Below are 15,568 nucleotides of genomic sequence, written 5' to 3'. Positions count from 1 at the left end.
GATGGACTTTTGCAATGGCCAGGGTAAAGCCAAATTTGTCTTGAAACAATCAGATCCAAAAATCCAGGATGCAGGATCAAAATAAATGTTTTTTTTATTGAAAACTTACATCAAAAACGAATTGCAGATAAAATATAGTCCATACAATATGCCACTGACGTGTTTCGGCGAAGTGCCTTCTTCAAAGTGGTGCTGTTTATCCATCTCTGCTTGTTCTGTTTATAAATGGGAATTGTGGCGCATTTCTCCGATCACTTCCGGTTTTTACTTCCAACATGTGAGTTTGACCAGTTATTTACAGTTTATAACACAAGTGCAAACTGTACTACCCTATGGTCTTTTTTATGTTTTATATCCCTTTAGGTATTCACTTTTATCAATATTGATGATACCTTTAGTTATTTATTTTTGTTTACACTTATCATTTATGTGTGTTGGATGGATTCACACAAGGTGATAGTAGCACCTACATTCACTGGTTCCAACTGTTAATTTTTTCCGGGCAGTGGTAAGAACTCCGCCTGCATTTGTACACTTGCGTAGCCAAAAATAGTTCCAGGTGCTAGACAACCATGTACCGCTGCCTGTGTTCAGGAGACAAAATGTCCGACATGCACTGGACCACATGCGTTCAGTTATACGAATGGCGGCCAACCAGGGAAAGCACTTGAGTTAATGTGTTAAGGCATTGATTTGTGGTTAACAGCCAGGGGAGGTCGGTGTTCGGGAAGGTAAAAAAAGGGGGACCACATACAATCCATTCGGGAGACGAACAAGGGTACAGACAACGGAACACAAGGGAAGTTTACTACAGTAATGAACCCCCTGATTTATATGTGGCTCACTGTAATGAACCCCCTGATTTATATGTGGCTCTCTGTAATGAACCCCCTGATTTATATGTGGCTCGCTGTAATGAACCCCCTGATTTATATGGGTGTTCACTGTAATGAACCCCCTGATTTATATGGGGCTCGCTGTAATGAACCCCCTGATTTATATGGGGCTCGCTGTAATGAACCCCCTGATTTATATGTGGCTCGCTGTAATGAACCCCCTGATTTATATGGGTGTTCACTGTAATGAACCCCCTGATTTATATGTGGCTCACTGTAATGGACCCCCTGATTTATATGTGGCTCACTGTAATGGACCCCCTGATTTATATACGGGGGCTCACTGTAATAAACCCGCTGATTTATATGTGGCTCGCTGTAATGAACCCCCTGATTTATATACGGGGGCTCACTGTAATGAACCCCCTGAGTTAAACAAGGGCTCACTGTAATGAAACCCCTGATTTATATGGGGCTCACTGTAATGAACCCCCTGCTTTATATACGGGGGCTCACTGTAATGAACCCCCTGATTTATATGGGGCTCACTGTAATGAACCCCCTGATTTATATGGGGCTCACTGTAATGAACCCCCTGATTTATATGGGGCTCACTGTAATGGACCCCCTGATTTATATACGGGGCTCACTGTAATGAACCCCCTGATTTATATGGGGCTCACTGTAATGGACCCCCTGATTTATATGGGGCTCACTGTAATGAACCCCCTGCTTTATATACGGGGGCTCACTGTAATGAACCCCCTGATTTATATATGGGGGCTCACTGTAATGAACCCCCTGATTTATATGGGGGCTCACTGTAATAAACCCCCTGATTTATATGGGGGCTCACTGTAATAAACCCCCTGATTTTGTATGGGGTTCACTGTAATGAAACCCCTGATTTATATGGGGGCTCACTGTAATAATCCCCCTGATTTATATGGGGGCTCACTGTAATAAACCCCCTGATTTTGTATGGGGTTCACTGTAATAAACCCCCTTATTTATATGTGGCTCACTGTAGTGAACCCCCTGATTTATATGTGGCTCACTGTAATAAACCCCCTGATTTATATACGGGTCTCACTGTAATAATCCCCCTGATTTATATACGGGTCTCACTAATCCCCCTGATTTATATACGGGGGCTCGCTGTAATGAACCCCCTGATTTATATACGGGGCTCACTTTAATAATCCCCCTGATTTATATACGGGGGCTCACTGTAATGAACCCCCTGATTTATATGGGGCTCACTATAATGGACCACCTTATTTATATGGGTCTCACTGTAATAAACCCCCTGATTTATATAAGGGGCTCACTGTAATGAACCCCCTGATTTATATACGGGGGCTCACTATAATGAACCCCCTGATTTATATAAGGGGCTCACTGTAATGAACCCCCTGATTTATATACGGGGGCTCACTGTAATGAACCCCCTGACTTATATGGGGCTCACTGTAATGAACCCCCTGATTTATATACGGGGCTCACTGTAATATATAGGATGCAAGGTCATGATTGGGATTATTGTTAGAATTACAAACCGATTATAAGTTATCTCATGATTTAATATGTAAATGGGCCTTTTGAAACTAATCAAGAAATGTTTCCCAATCCCGATACCCGAGCTATTTACTTACAAATGCGGGGTTTTATAAGTCACTAATGCTGTCAACGTGAGGGGATGGCCCTCACTCAGAGTTTCCCCAGATGTGCTTTTTTCCTCAAATATGAGTTTTTGCCACTGGGTTTTTTGACCTGGCCCCAGATCACCGGGTGGAATGGTAATCCAAGACCCTGGTCCAAAGAGGGGATGGATCTTATTCCCGTTTTGACTATACGAGCTTACATTTTGAATTATTGTTGTTGGGAATAACACTTTGCCTTCACAAATACACTTTGCCTATATTGACCAAAGACTCAAGATACAGATAACATAATGTACACTTAAAAGATGTGTTCAACAGATAATTGAAAAAGCTGAAATCAACAGCTCGAACTCCTCTTAAAGGGAAAACCTATGGCACAGAGCAAATGGGGGAAATCGAGGTGAAGAAATAATGAAAGTCCCGCAGACGTGATTAGCACGTCTGAATATACCTCCTCTTGTTTCTCTGCCGCAGGCCTCCCATGGATATTTACCGTAAGATAGATCATGATATGATCTAAGAGGGGAATTGTAGATGCGAATATCCATTTTGCTATCTATCCTAGCTGTTCATATAAGAGTTAATTTGAACCAAGATTAAGTTTGGCATTTTATCTCATATTCTCGGAAATAGGATTTATATAAAATCCTAGTTACGGGAAAAGTACTGATTACGAAATGTTCTTGTTAGTTGTCCAATATATCGGTATTTTGTAAATATCTGGTTTTAATCAAATATGTAATGCGTTATATGACGAAAGATTATAACTAGAAACAGCTGTTTATAACTTGTGACCAACATATTATGTAATAAACGCTCATGACCCCCACCAACATGGAAATGGGGTATATATCTTACTAACGTTTAAATAAACTTTGAATTGGTTATTGAACAAGTCTCTGCTATTCATTTCCAATTTCCAGAGCTCTGAATGAGTTGGCAAATATCCATCATCCACAAAGGGTCCGGGCTGATTTTATCCCCAACAGGACCCCCTGATTTATACGGGGCTAGCTGTAATGGACCCCCTGAGTTATACGGGGGCTCACTGTAACAAAGCCCCTGATTTATATGGGGCTCGCTGTAATGGACCCCCTGATTTATATGGGGCTCGCTGTAATGGACCCCCTGATTTATATGGGGCTCACTGTAATGAACCCCCTGATTTATACGGGGCTCACTGTAATGGACCCCCTGATTTATACGGGGCTCACTGTAATGGACCCCCTGATTTATATGGGGCTCACTGTAATGAACCCCCTGATTTATATACGGGGGCTCACTGTAATGAACCCCCTGAATTACATATGGGGCTCACTGTAATGAACCCCCTGAATTATATATGGGGCTCGCTGTAATGAACCCCCTGATTTATATACGGGGGCTCACTGTAATGGACCCCCTGATTTATATGGGGCTCACTGTAATGAACCCCCTGATTTATATGGGGCTCACTGTAATGAACCCCCTGATTTATATGGGGCTCACTGTAATGAACCCCCTGATTTATATACGGGGGCTCACTGTAATGAACCCCCTGATTTATATGGGGCTCACTGTAATGAACCCCCTGATTTATATGGGGCTCACTGTAATGAACCCCCTGATTTATATACGGGGGCTGACTGTAATGAACCCCCTGATTTATATGGGGCTCACTGTAATGGACCCCCTGATTTATATGGGGCTCACTGTAATGAACCCCCTGATTTATATGGGGCTCACTGTAATGAACCCCCTGATTTATATACGGGGGCTCACTGTAATGAACCCCCTGATTTATATGGGGCTCACTGTAATGGACCCCCTGATTTATATACGGGGGCTCACTGTAATGGACCCCCTGATTTATATGGGGCTCACTGTAATGAACCCCCTGATTTATATACGGGGCTCACTGTAATAATCCCCCTGATTTATATGGGGGCTCACTGTAATAAACCCCCTGATTTTGTATGGGGTTCACTGTAATAAACCCCCTGATTTATATACGGGGCTCACTGTAATAAACCCCCTGATTTATATGGGGGCTCACTGTAATAAACCCCCTGATTTTGTATGGGGTTCACTGTAATGAACCCCCTGATTTATATGGGGCTCACTATAATGGACCCCCTTATTTATATGGGTCTCACTGTAATAAACCCCCTGATTTATATAAGGGGCTCACTGTAATGAACCCCCTGATTTATATACGGGGCTCACTGTAATAAACCCCCTGATTTATATACGGGGCTCACTGTAATAATCCCCCTGATTTATATGGGGGCTCACTGTAATAAACCCCCTGATTTTGTATGGGGTTCACTGTAATGAACCCCCTGATTTATATACGGGGCTCACTGTAATAATCCCCCTGATTTATATACGGGGGCTCACTGTAATGAACCCCCTGAGTTATACGGGGGCTCACTGTAATGAATCCCCTGATTGATATGGGGCTCGCTGTAATGAACCCCCTGATTTATATACGGGGGCTCACTGTAATGAAGCCCTTGAGTTAAACGGGGGCTCACTGTAATAATCCCCCTGATTTATATGGGGGCTCACTGTAATAAACCCCTTGATTTTGTATGGGGTTCACTGTAATGAAACCCCTGATTTATATGGGGGCTCACTGTAATAAACCCACTGATTTTGTATGGGGTTCACTGTAATAATCCCCCTGATTTATATACGGGGCTCACTTTAATAATCCCCCTGATTTATATATGGGGGCTCACTGTAATGAACCCCCTGATTTATATACGGGGGCTCACTGTAATGAACCCCCTGAATTATATATGGGGCTCACTGTAATGAACCCCTTGAATTATATATGGGGCTCGCTGTAATGAACCCCCTGATTTATATGGGGCTCACTGTAATGAACCCCCTGATTTATATGGGGCTCACTGTAATGAACCCCCTGATTTATATGGGGCTCACTGTAATGAACCCCCTGATTTATATACGGGGGCTGACTGTAATGAACCCCCTGATTTATATGGGGCTCACTGTAATGGACCCCCTGATTTATATGGGGCTCACTGTAATGAACCCCCTGATTTATATGGGGCTCACTGTAATGAACCCCCTGATTTATATACGGGGGCTCACTGTAATGAACCCCCTGATTTATATACGGGGGCTCACTGTAATGAACCCCCTGATTTATATGGGGCTCACTGTAATGGACTCCCTGATTTATATACGGGGGCTCACTGTAATGGACCCCCTGATTTATATGGGGCTCACTGTAATGAACCCCCTGATTTATATACGGGGCTCACTGTAATAATCCCCCTGATTTATATACGGGGCTCACTGTAATAATCCCCCTGATTTATATGGGGGCTCACTGTAATAAACCCCCTGATTTTGTATGGGGTTCACTGTAATGAACCCCCTGATTTATATACGGGGCTCACTGTAATAATCCCCCTGATTTATATACGGGGGCTCACTGTAATGAACCCCCTGATTTAAATGGTGCTCACTGTAATAAACCCCCTGATTTTGCATGGGGCTCACTGTAATGAACCCCCTGAGTTATACGGGGGCTCACTGTAATGAATCCCCTGATTGATATGGGGCTCGCTGTAATGAACCCCCTGATTTATATGGGGCTCACTGTAATGAACCCCCTGATTTATATACGGGGGCTCACTGTAATGAAGCCCTTGAGTTAAACGGGGGCTCACTGTAATAATCCCCCTGATTTATATGGGGGCTCACTGTAATAAACCCCTTGATTTTGTATGGGGTTCACTGTAATGAAACCCCTGATTTATATGGGGGCTCACTGTAATAAACCCACTGATTTTGTATGGGGTTCACTGTAATGAACCCCCTGATTTATATACGGGTCTCACTGTAATAATCCCCCTGATTTATATACGGGGCTCACTGTAATAAACCCCCTGATTTATATAAGGGGCTCACTGTAATGAACCCCCTGATTTATATACGGGGGTTCACTGTAATGAACCCCCTGATTTATATGGGGCTCACTGTAATGAACCCCCTGATTTATATACGGGGCTCACTGTAATATATAGGACGCAAGGTCATGATTGGGATTATTGTTAGAATTACAAACTGATTATAAGTTATCTCATGATTTAATATGTAAATGGGCCTTTTGAAACTAATCAAGAAATGTTTCCCAATCCCGATACCCAGCTATTTACTTACAAATGCAGGGTTTTATAAGTCACTAATGCTGTTAACGTGAGGGGATGGCCCTCACTTAGAGTTTCCCCAGATGTGCTTTTTTCCTCAAATATGAGTTTTTGCCACTGGGTTTTTTGACCTGGCCCCAGATCACCGGGTGGAATGGTAATCCAAGACCCTGGTCCAAAGAGGGGATGGATCTTATTCCCGTTTTGACTATACGAGCTTACATTTTGAATTATTGTTGTTGGGAATAACACTTTGCCTTCACAAATACACTTTGCCTATATTGACCAAAGACTCAAGATACAGATAACATGATGTACACTTAAAAGATGTGTTCAACAGATAATTGAAAAAGCTGAAATCAACAGCTCGAACTCCTCTTAAAGGGAAAACCTATGGCACAGAGCAAATGGGGGAAATCGAGGTGAAGAAATAATGAAAGTCCCGCAGACGTGATTAGCACGTCTGAATATACCTCCTCTTGTTTCTCTGCCGCAGGCCTCCCATGGATATTTACCGTAAGATAGATCATGATATGATCTAAGAGGGGAATTGTAGATGCGAATATCCATTTTGCTATCTATCCTAGCTGTTCATATAAGGGTTAATTTGAACCAAGATTAAGTTTGGCATTTTATCTCATATTCTCGGAAATAGGATTTATATAAAATCCTAGTTACGGGAAAAGTACTGATTTCGAAATGTTCTTGTTAGTTGTCCAATATATCGGTATTTTGTAAATATCTGGTTTTAATCAAATATGTAATGCGTTATATTGCGAAAGATTATAACTAGAAACAGCTGTTTATAACTTGTGACCAACATATTATGTAATAAACGCTCATGACCCCCACCAACATGGAAATGGGGTATATATCTTACTAACGTTTAAATAAACTTTGAATTGGTTATTGAACAAGTCTCTGCTATTCATTTCCAATTTCCAGAGCTCTGAATGAGTTGGCAAATATCCATCATCCACAAAGGGTCCGGGCTGATTTTATCCCCAACAGGACCCCCTGATTTATATGGGGCTAGCTGTAATGGACCCCCTGAGTTATACGGGGGCTCACTGTAACAAAGCCCCTGATTTATATGGGGCTCGCTGTAATGGACCCCCTGATTTATATGGGGCTCACTGTAATGAACCCCCTGATTTATATGGGGCTCACTGTAATGAACCCCCTGATTTATACGGGGCTCACTGTAATGGACCCCCTGATTTATACGGGGCTCACTGTAATGGACCCCCTGATTTATACGGGGCTCACTGTAATGGACCCCCTGATTTATATGGGGCTCACTGTAATGAACCCCCTGATTTATACAGGGCTCACTGTAATGGACCCCCTGATTTATACGGGGCTCACTGTAATGGACCCCCTGATTTATACAGGGCTCACTGTAATGGACCCCCTGATTTATATGGGGCTCACTGTAATGAACCCCCTTATTTATATACGGGGGCTCACTGTAATGAACCCCCTGAATTATATATGGGGCTCACTGTAATGAACCCCCTGAATTATATATGGGGCTCGCTGTAATGAACCCCCTGATTTATATACGGGGCTCACTGTAATGAACCCCCTGATTTATATACGGGGGCTCACTGTAATAAACCCCCTGATTTATATACGGGGCTCACTGTAACGAACCCCCTGATTTATATACGGGGCTCACTGTAATGAACCCCCTGATTTATATACGGGGGCTCACTGTAATAAACCCCCTGATTTATATACGGGGCTCACTGTAACGAACCCCCTGATTTATATACGGGGCTCACTGTAACGAACCCCCTGATTTATATACGGGGGCTCACTGTAATAAACCCCCTGATTTATATACGGGGCTCACTGTAATGAACCCCCTGATTTATATACGGGGCTCACTGTAATGAACCCCCTGATTTATATACGGGGCTCACTGTAATGAACCCCCTGATTTATATACGGGGCTCACTGTAATAAACCCCCTGATTTATATACGGGGCTCACTGTAACGAACCCCCTGATTTATATACGGGGCTCACTGTAATAAACCCCCTGATTTATATACGGGGCTCACTGTAATGAACCCCCTGATTTATATACGGGGCTCACTGTAATGAACCCCCTGATTTATATACGGGGCTCACTGTAATGAACCCCCTGATTTATATACGGGGCTCACTGTAATGAATGACCTGATTAATATGGGGCTTGTTGTAATAAAGTTGGCTCACCTTTGAGTTCCACCAGCTGATTGTGGTATCTCTTCCGAAGTTGCACTTCTCTCTGGTATTTCGCCAGCAAGTCTCGGTTATTTTCTGAGACATTCGTCACAGCGTGGCAAATCTACACGATACAAAGAGATTACTAATGACTGCTTATACTCACCATGACATCACTCTCCTCACTACATCACCAGGAGAGCGCACACTCACTCAGTACTAATGAATACTTACACTCACCATGACATCACTCTCCTCACTACATCTCCAGGAGAGTGCACACTCACTCAGTACTAATGACTGCTTACACTCACCATGACATCACTCTCCTCACTACATCACCAGGAGAGCGCACACTCACTCAGTACTAATGCCTGCTTACACTCACCATAACATCACTCTCCTCACTACATCACCAGGAGAGCGCACACTCACTCAGTACTAATGCCTGCTTACACTCACCATAACATCACTCTCCTCACTACATCACCAGGAGAGCGCACACTCACTCAGTACTAATGACTGCTTACACTCTCCATGACATCACTCTCCTCACTACATCACCAGGAGAGCGCACACTCACTCAGTACTAATGCCTGCTTACACTCACCATGACATCACTCTCCTCACTACATCACCAGGAGAGCGCACACTCACTCAGTACTAATGCCTGCTTACACTCACCATAACATCACTCTCCTCACTACATCACCAGGAGAGCGCACACTCACTCAGTACTAATGACTGCTTACACTCTCCATGACATCACTCTCCTCACTACATCACCAGGAGAGCGCACACTCACTCAGTACTAATGACTGCTTACACTCTCCATGACATCACTCTCCTCACTACATCACCAGGAGAGCGCACACTCACTCAGTACTAATGCCTGCTTACACTCACCATGACATCACTCTCCTCACTACATCACCAGGAGAGCGCACACTCACTCAGTACTAATGCCTGCTTACACTCACCATAACATCACTCTCCTCACTACATCACCAGGAGAGCGCACACTCACTCAGTACTAATGACTGCTTACACTCTCCATGACATCACTCTCCTCACTACATCACTAGGAGAGCGCACACTCACTCAGTACTAATGCCTGCTTACACTCACCATGACATCACTCTCCTCACTACATCACCATGAGAGCGCACACTCACTCAGTACTAATGAATACTTACACTCACCATGACATCACTCTCCTCACTACATCTCCAGGAGAGTGCACACTCACTCAGTACTAATGACTGCTTACACTCACCATGACATCACTCTCCTCACTACATCACCAGGAGAGCGCACACTCACTCAGTACTAATGCCTGCTTACACTCACCATGACATCACTCTCCTCACTACATCACCAGGAGAGCGCACACTCACTCAGTACTAATGACTGCTTACACTCACCATGACATCACTCTCCTCACTACATCACCAGGAGAGCGCACACTCACTCAGTACTAATGCCTGCTTACACTCACCATGACATCACTCTCCTCACTACATCACCAGGAGAGCGCACATTCACTCAGTACTAATGAATGCTTACACTCACCATGACATCACTCTCCTCACTACATCTCCAGGAGAGTGCACACTCACTCAGTACTAATGCCTGCTTACACTCACTATGACATCACTCTCCTCACTAGATCACCAGGAGAGCGCACACTCACTCAGTACTAATGCCTGCTTACACTCACCATGACATCACTCTCCTCACTACATCACCAGGAGAGCGCACACTCACTCAGTACTAATGACTGCTTACACTCACCATGACATCACTCTCCTCACTACATCTCCAGGAGAGTGCACACTCACTCAGTACTAATGACTGCTTACACTCACCATGACATCACTCTCCTCACTACATCACCAGGAGAGCGCACACTCACTCAGTACTAATGCCTGCTTACACTCACCATGACATCACTCTCCTCACTACATCACCAGGAGAGTGCACACTCACTCAGTACTAATGATGTGGGATTATTTAAAAAACCTTATTGTACTTGTATTCAATTATTGCACTAACTCCATTTTAACTTTATACTGTGACAATCCTCCATTTTGTCCTCCTAACCTGACTTGTTCAATCTTCCATTTTGTCCTCATAACCTAACTTGTTCATTTTAAAACTACCTTACATGACAGAATTTCCCAGCACATCTAATACAATAGACAAAGACTGTATTTTCTATAAAGACATGATTAACACAGGAATTGCTGACTTTCCCTTAGATTTGCAACATAGTATAATTTGAAGGCCATGCGAACACAGTAGTAATGAAATGTTCTATTCATAAGAGACCTTGCACCTGGCCACGAGGCCTGAGATCACCGACCGTGTAAAATGACGCTCAAGACCCCTTGTCCCCCACCCGTGTCCAGAACAATCCCACCTCTTGGTGGGTGGACACGGGATTAACCACTTAGTCTTTTGAGCCAATTAATAATATTGATAGGTGGACACTAATCCCGACACTTGACAATTAATCCAATTAATGATGTTTATTTACTGATATTCTAATAATCAATGATGACGTAAAATGTCTCTTAAAAGGACCTGCGCGTCCACTTTTTAATCACTTGCCAATAAATTTTCTCGAAGTTATTTTAACCTGAACCTTGTGTGTCAGACTTAATTACTTCAGCGTATATACGCAATTTATTTTATTGATTTGGACAGGAACAGATAGACATTTAAACATTTTGGTTTACTGCTAAAAAGTACCATAACAACTTGGCTGCCCAACGTGGGGCATCGGGCTATGTCCGGCCGGTGAGCCGTCCTAAGGAAGACAAGGGTGGACGGAGGAATCCAGGGGGAAGGAAGGGAGATTGATCACCTCCAGATACACGGTAGAGACTTCTGCAGAGCCACCGGTACGTTCCGGCCCCTTTGATTGACCCGTCCACGTGTCTGTGACTGCTTCCCGGGAGGACATCAAAGACAGGTAATATCTTGCCCGGTGTCTCGTTACTCATTTGTTTACCTGCATTTTAGTCTATCTGTTGCCTGGGTGTGTTTGAATTGTGTTTGAATTGTTTGCCTGTTTCCCCATTTTGAGATAAAGGGGGGGTGGACCTGCAGGGGATTTGCCTGGGGTTCTGTCTTGCTTGTTTTCCCCTTTTTGGGATAAAGGGGGGTGGACCTGAGGGGATTTGCCTGGGTCTTCTGTTTTGTCTGTTTATCTGTTTGTATTTTACCTCTTTTTGGGATAAAGGGGGGTGGACCTGAGGGGATTTGCCTGGGTCTTCTGTTTTGTCTGTTTATCTGTTTGTATTTTACCTCTTTTGGGATAAAGGGGGGTGGACCTGAGGGGATTTGCCTGGGTCTTCTGTTGCCTGTTTTACCCCTTTTAGGAACCACGGTGCTGTGGTTGTAGGGAAAAAGGGGGGTTGACCTGTGGATGTGTTCCTGGGGGTCATCTTTTCCTGTTTAACTCTTTTAGGAGCCTCGTGGCTGGGGCTGTAGGGAAAAAGAGGTGTGTTGGATCTGTGGAGATTGTGTAGACTCATAGTTTCCTGGGGATCCTTCTTGTGTCACTTTGATAGCCTTGCTAGCTTCTCTGTGCACGTTACTCTGCTTGCAGAGTGGTGGTACCCTCCAGCTTTGAGCGCTGAGCTGGAGCTATTCCAATTTTTATTTTGTGGTGTGTGAATTCGGGCAGGCATTGCTGTCTTCATCACCACGGAGTAGTGGGACTTATAAAGTGGGTTTTTATAGGGGCACTACAAGGGTGAGGGTAGCGCAGACACCATTAGTGGGCTGCTGTGACGAGGGAGGCATATGGATTTCGGACCGGTGTTAGCTGTTATCCTTGGCCGTTGGTAGTAAGATACTACGGGATTGAGGGAGGTGACTTTGGAGTAAGCACACGAGTAAAGGAAAGGAATTACTGTTGATTTTATTTGAACTGTGATGCATGCACTGTATTTCAACTGTATTGTTGTCTTGGTTGTTTAATGAGGAGTCTCATGTACTCCTGTGTCTGTCTCTAAGGATTTTTCCTTGCCTTTCATCTTTTTCTACACTTTCTATATTATTATACTATCCACTCCCATTCCTCTTAAAAGAGAAGTGATTGGTCACACACTCCTCACCTCGCTCCAATCCGTGTCTACCACTCCGGGTAGGCGGATTCAGTGACTAGTCTACGTTTTGGGAAGACGCACCTGAGAAAGTCCCACGATTCTCAGGTGGCAGTCGAGCATTGTAGACGTTCCTGTTCAATTTTCCTTCTCTCTCTCTATATCTAGGACGCTGGTATAGGGGTAAAGGGACTATGGGACAGGATTTAGATAAGCCCAGTAAGGGCTGGTTAGCATGTGATTTAGTAGAGAACAGAGAGGGTGAAGAGATGGTTAAAGGTGTTGAAAAGATTGCAAAAGTATGTAAAATTGCTGTACCGACATGTGGAAGATTGCAACCAGAAAGTTGGCGCAAGTTACTAGCAGAAATGAAAGGCAAGCTTACAGATAATGATTTATTAAAGACTGCTGAAGCATGGTACAGAGTAGCGAAGGCTATTCAGTTAGAAGGTTGGGTTGAGGAAGAGATAAATCACAAGGGTGTGAAATTGTTTGTGTATCATAAAAATTGTGTTGCTGGGGTCTTCCCTCAGCCAGCGCCCCAAAATGGCGCCCAGGGGATGTCTATCCCCAAGGTTCAGTCAGCCATAGGTGATAGCCAGCTGACTATGTTCCCCACTCCCAATCCTCCCGAATCCCATCTCACCACCTCCCCTGTCTGCCCGGTCCTGAATTCTGATGGATCTTTCTTTACCCCTTCCCCTTCTCTAACAGTCCCATCATCCCCAGCCATCCCCACGCTCCCTTCCATGCCTAATCCTAACATCTCATCTGCCACCTCCTCCCTGCAATCCCTCTCCATGGTTAATCCCCTTCCATCAGCACCCGCCCAACTAACTACCCCTCCCTCCCTTGCTGCTACTCCTCTTTCTGCATCCATCCCCACTAATCCCGTCCTGTCTCCTCCCATAACCAGCTCCGCCCCAGTCCAATATCCTACCTCCTTAACCGTACCTGCCCACCCTACTCTTTTGCCCTCCCCTGCCTGGCCCTACCCCTTCCCATATCCCATGGCCCTGCCCTACCCCGGTTACCCTCCCTTTCCCCAAGCCACTCCCCAGGTTCCGGTCATGCCCAGTCCGGCTCAGTCCGTCCCGGAAGTGCCCATATCAAACATGGCCGCCACTTCTTCCCTTAATCCTAATGCAACTCCTTTCCCCGCCTCCAATATGGCGGCCCCCAGTTCAGCCCTGATGCCGGTAATCCCCGGTGACTACCTGTCTCCAGGTTATGACTCGCTAGCCACCCCTGCATCTGGGGCTCATTCCCAACCACCGATCCTTTCACCTCATGCGGGCCCTGCACCGCGCAAAAGAGCCAATATCATAGAATTCGATGATGACGAGATGGACAGGGTGTCCCATGTCTCATCGGAGCTTGCCGCGGGAGCCCCAACTCATCGTTCTATCGATGACCCCTTTGGCCACAAGGGTCGGGGAGAACGGGCCCCTCCTAAATATGTTGCTTTCAATCCCACTCAAGCTAGTGCTCTAATGAAATCACTCCCTGACCCAGAAAAACAGCCTATGCCCTTCTACCGAGGGATAGTTCAAATTCAAAAGACTTATTCCGCCGCATGGCGTGATCTACTGAGCATTTGTGCTATTAAAGCAGGGGATGCATATTGGCCAAGCATGGCCCGACACCTAAGTACAGATTTGCTCAGCAGTGATGTTGATTACCCCTCCGGAGTAACTTTTTGCGCCCAATTAAGAGAATGGGCTAAGGACAAACTTGCAGATCAGGCTGCTGGCCTTACTGATGTTATTCAAGATAAAGGAGAATCAGTGGAAAGGTTTCATGCAAGACTGTATCAAATGTTTACAGATTTGGGGTTTGATCTTACTGACAAGATTCATTCACAAATGCTGTCAGGTGCGTTTGTCCAAGGTGTTAAAGACTCTATACGCAAGGGAATCATTGCTGCACGCCCTGAATATAAGGTTGTTCCCCTGGATACCCTACTTTTAGTTGCTAGGGGCTTAGAATCTGCCCAGACCCCCCAGAAGGCCAAGCTCTGCCCCTCTTATGGTATCACGCAGTACCCCTGTCCCCAGGGGCACCAGACCAGAGGATGGTTTCTGCTTTAATTGTAAAGCCAAGGGACATTTTAAAAGTGACTGTCCAGAACCCAAGAGAGAGCCAAGAAAGCCATCCAGGCCTGCCCCGGCCCCTAAGGCCGAAAAAGAGGTTCCGATAATTGAGGAACCCGATGATTAGGAAATTGGCAAGCCTGTGTCTGTAACCCCTGTAATGGCAGTGTCTACAGGGGATAAAGGGGGGCCACTTGCCACAGTGACTTTGCCCATTGAAGGCCACCCTACCACCTTTCTAGTTGACACAGGTGCAGCCCGTAGTGTTCTCCGTGAACAAGACCTGCCAGATCCATCCTTTCTGTCAAATATTGATGTCTCTTGTGTCGGAGTGGATGGCCAGCCAAGACATAGCCCTTTAACAACTCCACTCCGAGTTGGCTCCAGCCTGCTAGCTCGCTTTGTGGTATCCTCCACATGCCCAATTAACCTGTTAGGTGCTGATGTTCTCTCACGCCTGCAAGCATCCATTACCTTCACCCCG

General features: G+C 45.0%; 1 protein-coding gene across 1 annotated transcript in view; it reads right to left on the bottom strand.

Moving 5' to 3' along the window:
• The window catches only part of LOC134608226 (kinesin-like protein KIFC3), a 211,384-nt gene that overhangs the window by 58,677 nt on the left and 137,139 nt on the right, over window positions 1–15,568 (bottom strand). Inside the window, exon 11 of the mRNA XM_063450888.1 lies at window positions 8,889–9,000. Coding sequence (XP_063306958.1) covers window positions 8,889–9,000 — 112 coding nt within the window. The remainder of the gene's footprint in view (window positions 1–8,888; window positions 9,001–15,568) is intronic.

The sequence above is a fragment of the Pelobates fuscus genome, chromosome 4, assembly GCF_036172605.1.
Source record: "Pelobates fuscus isolate aPelFus1 chromosome 4, aPelFus1.pri, whole genome shotgun sequence".
NCBI classification, from domain to species: domain Eukaryota; kingdom Metazoa; phylum Chordata; class Amphibia; order Anura; family Pelobatidae; genus Pelobates; species Pelobates fuscus.
Note: the sequence above shows the minus strand (reverse complement) of the source record. Positions and strands in the feature narration are given on the sequence as shown.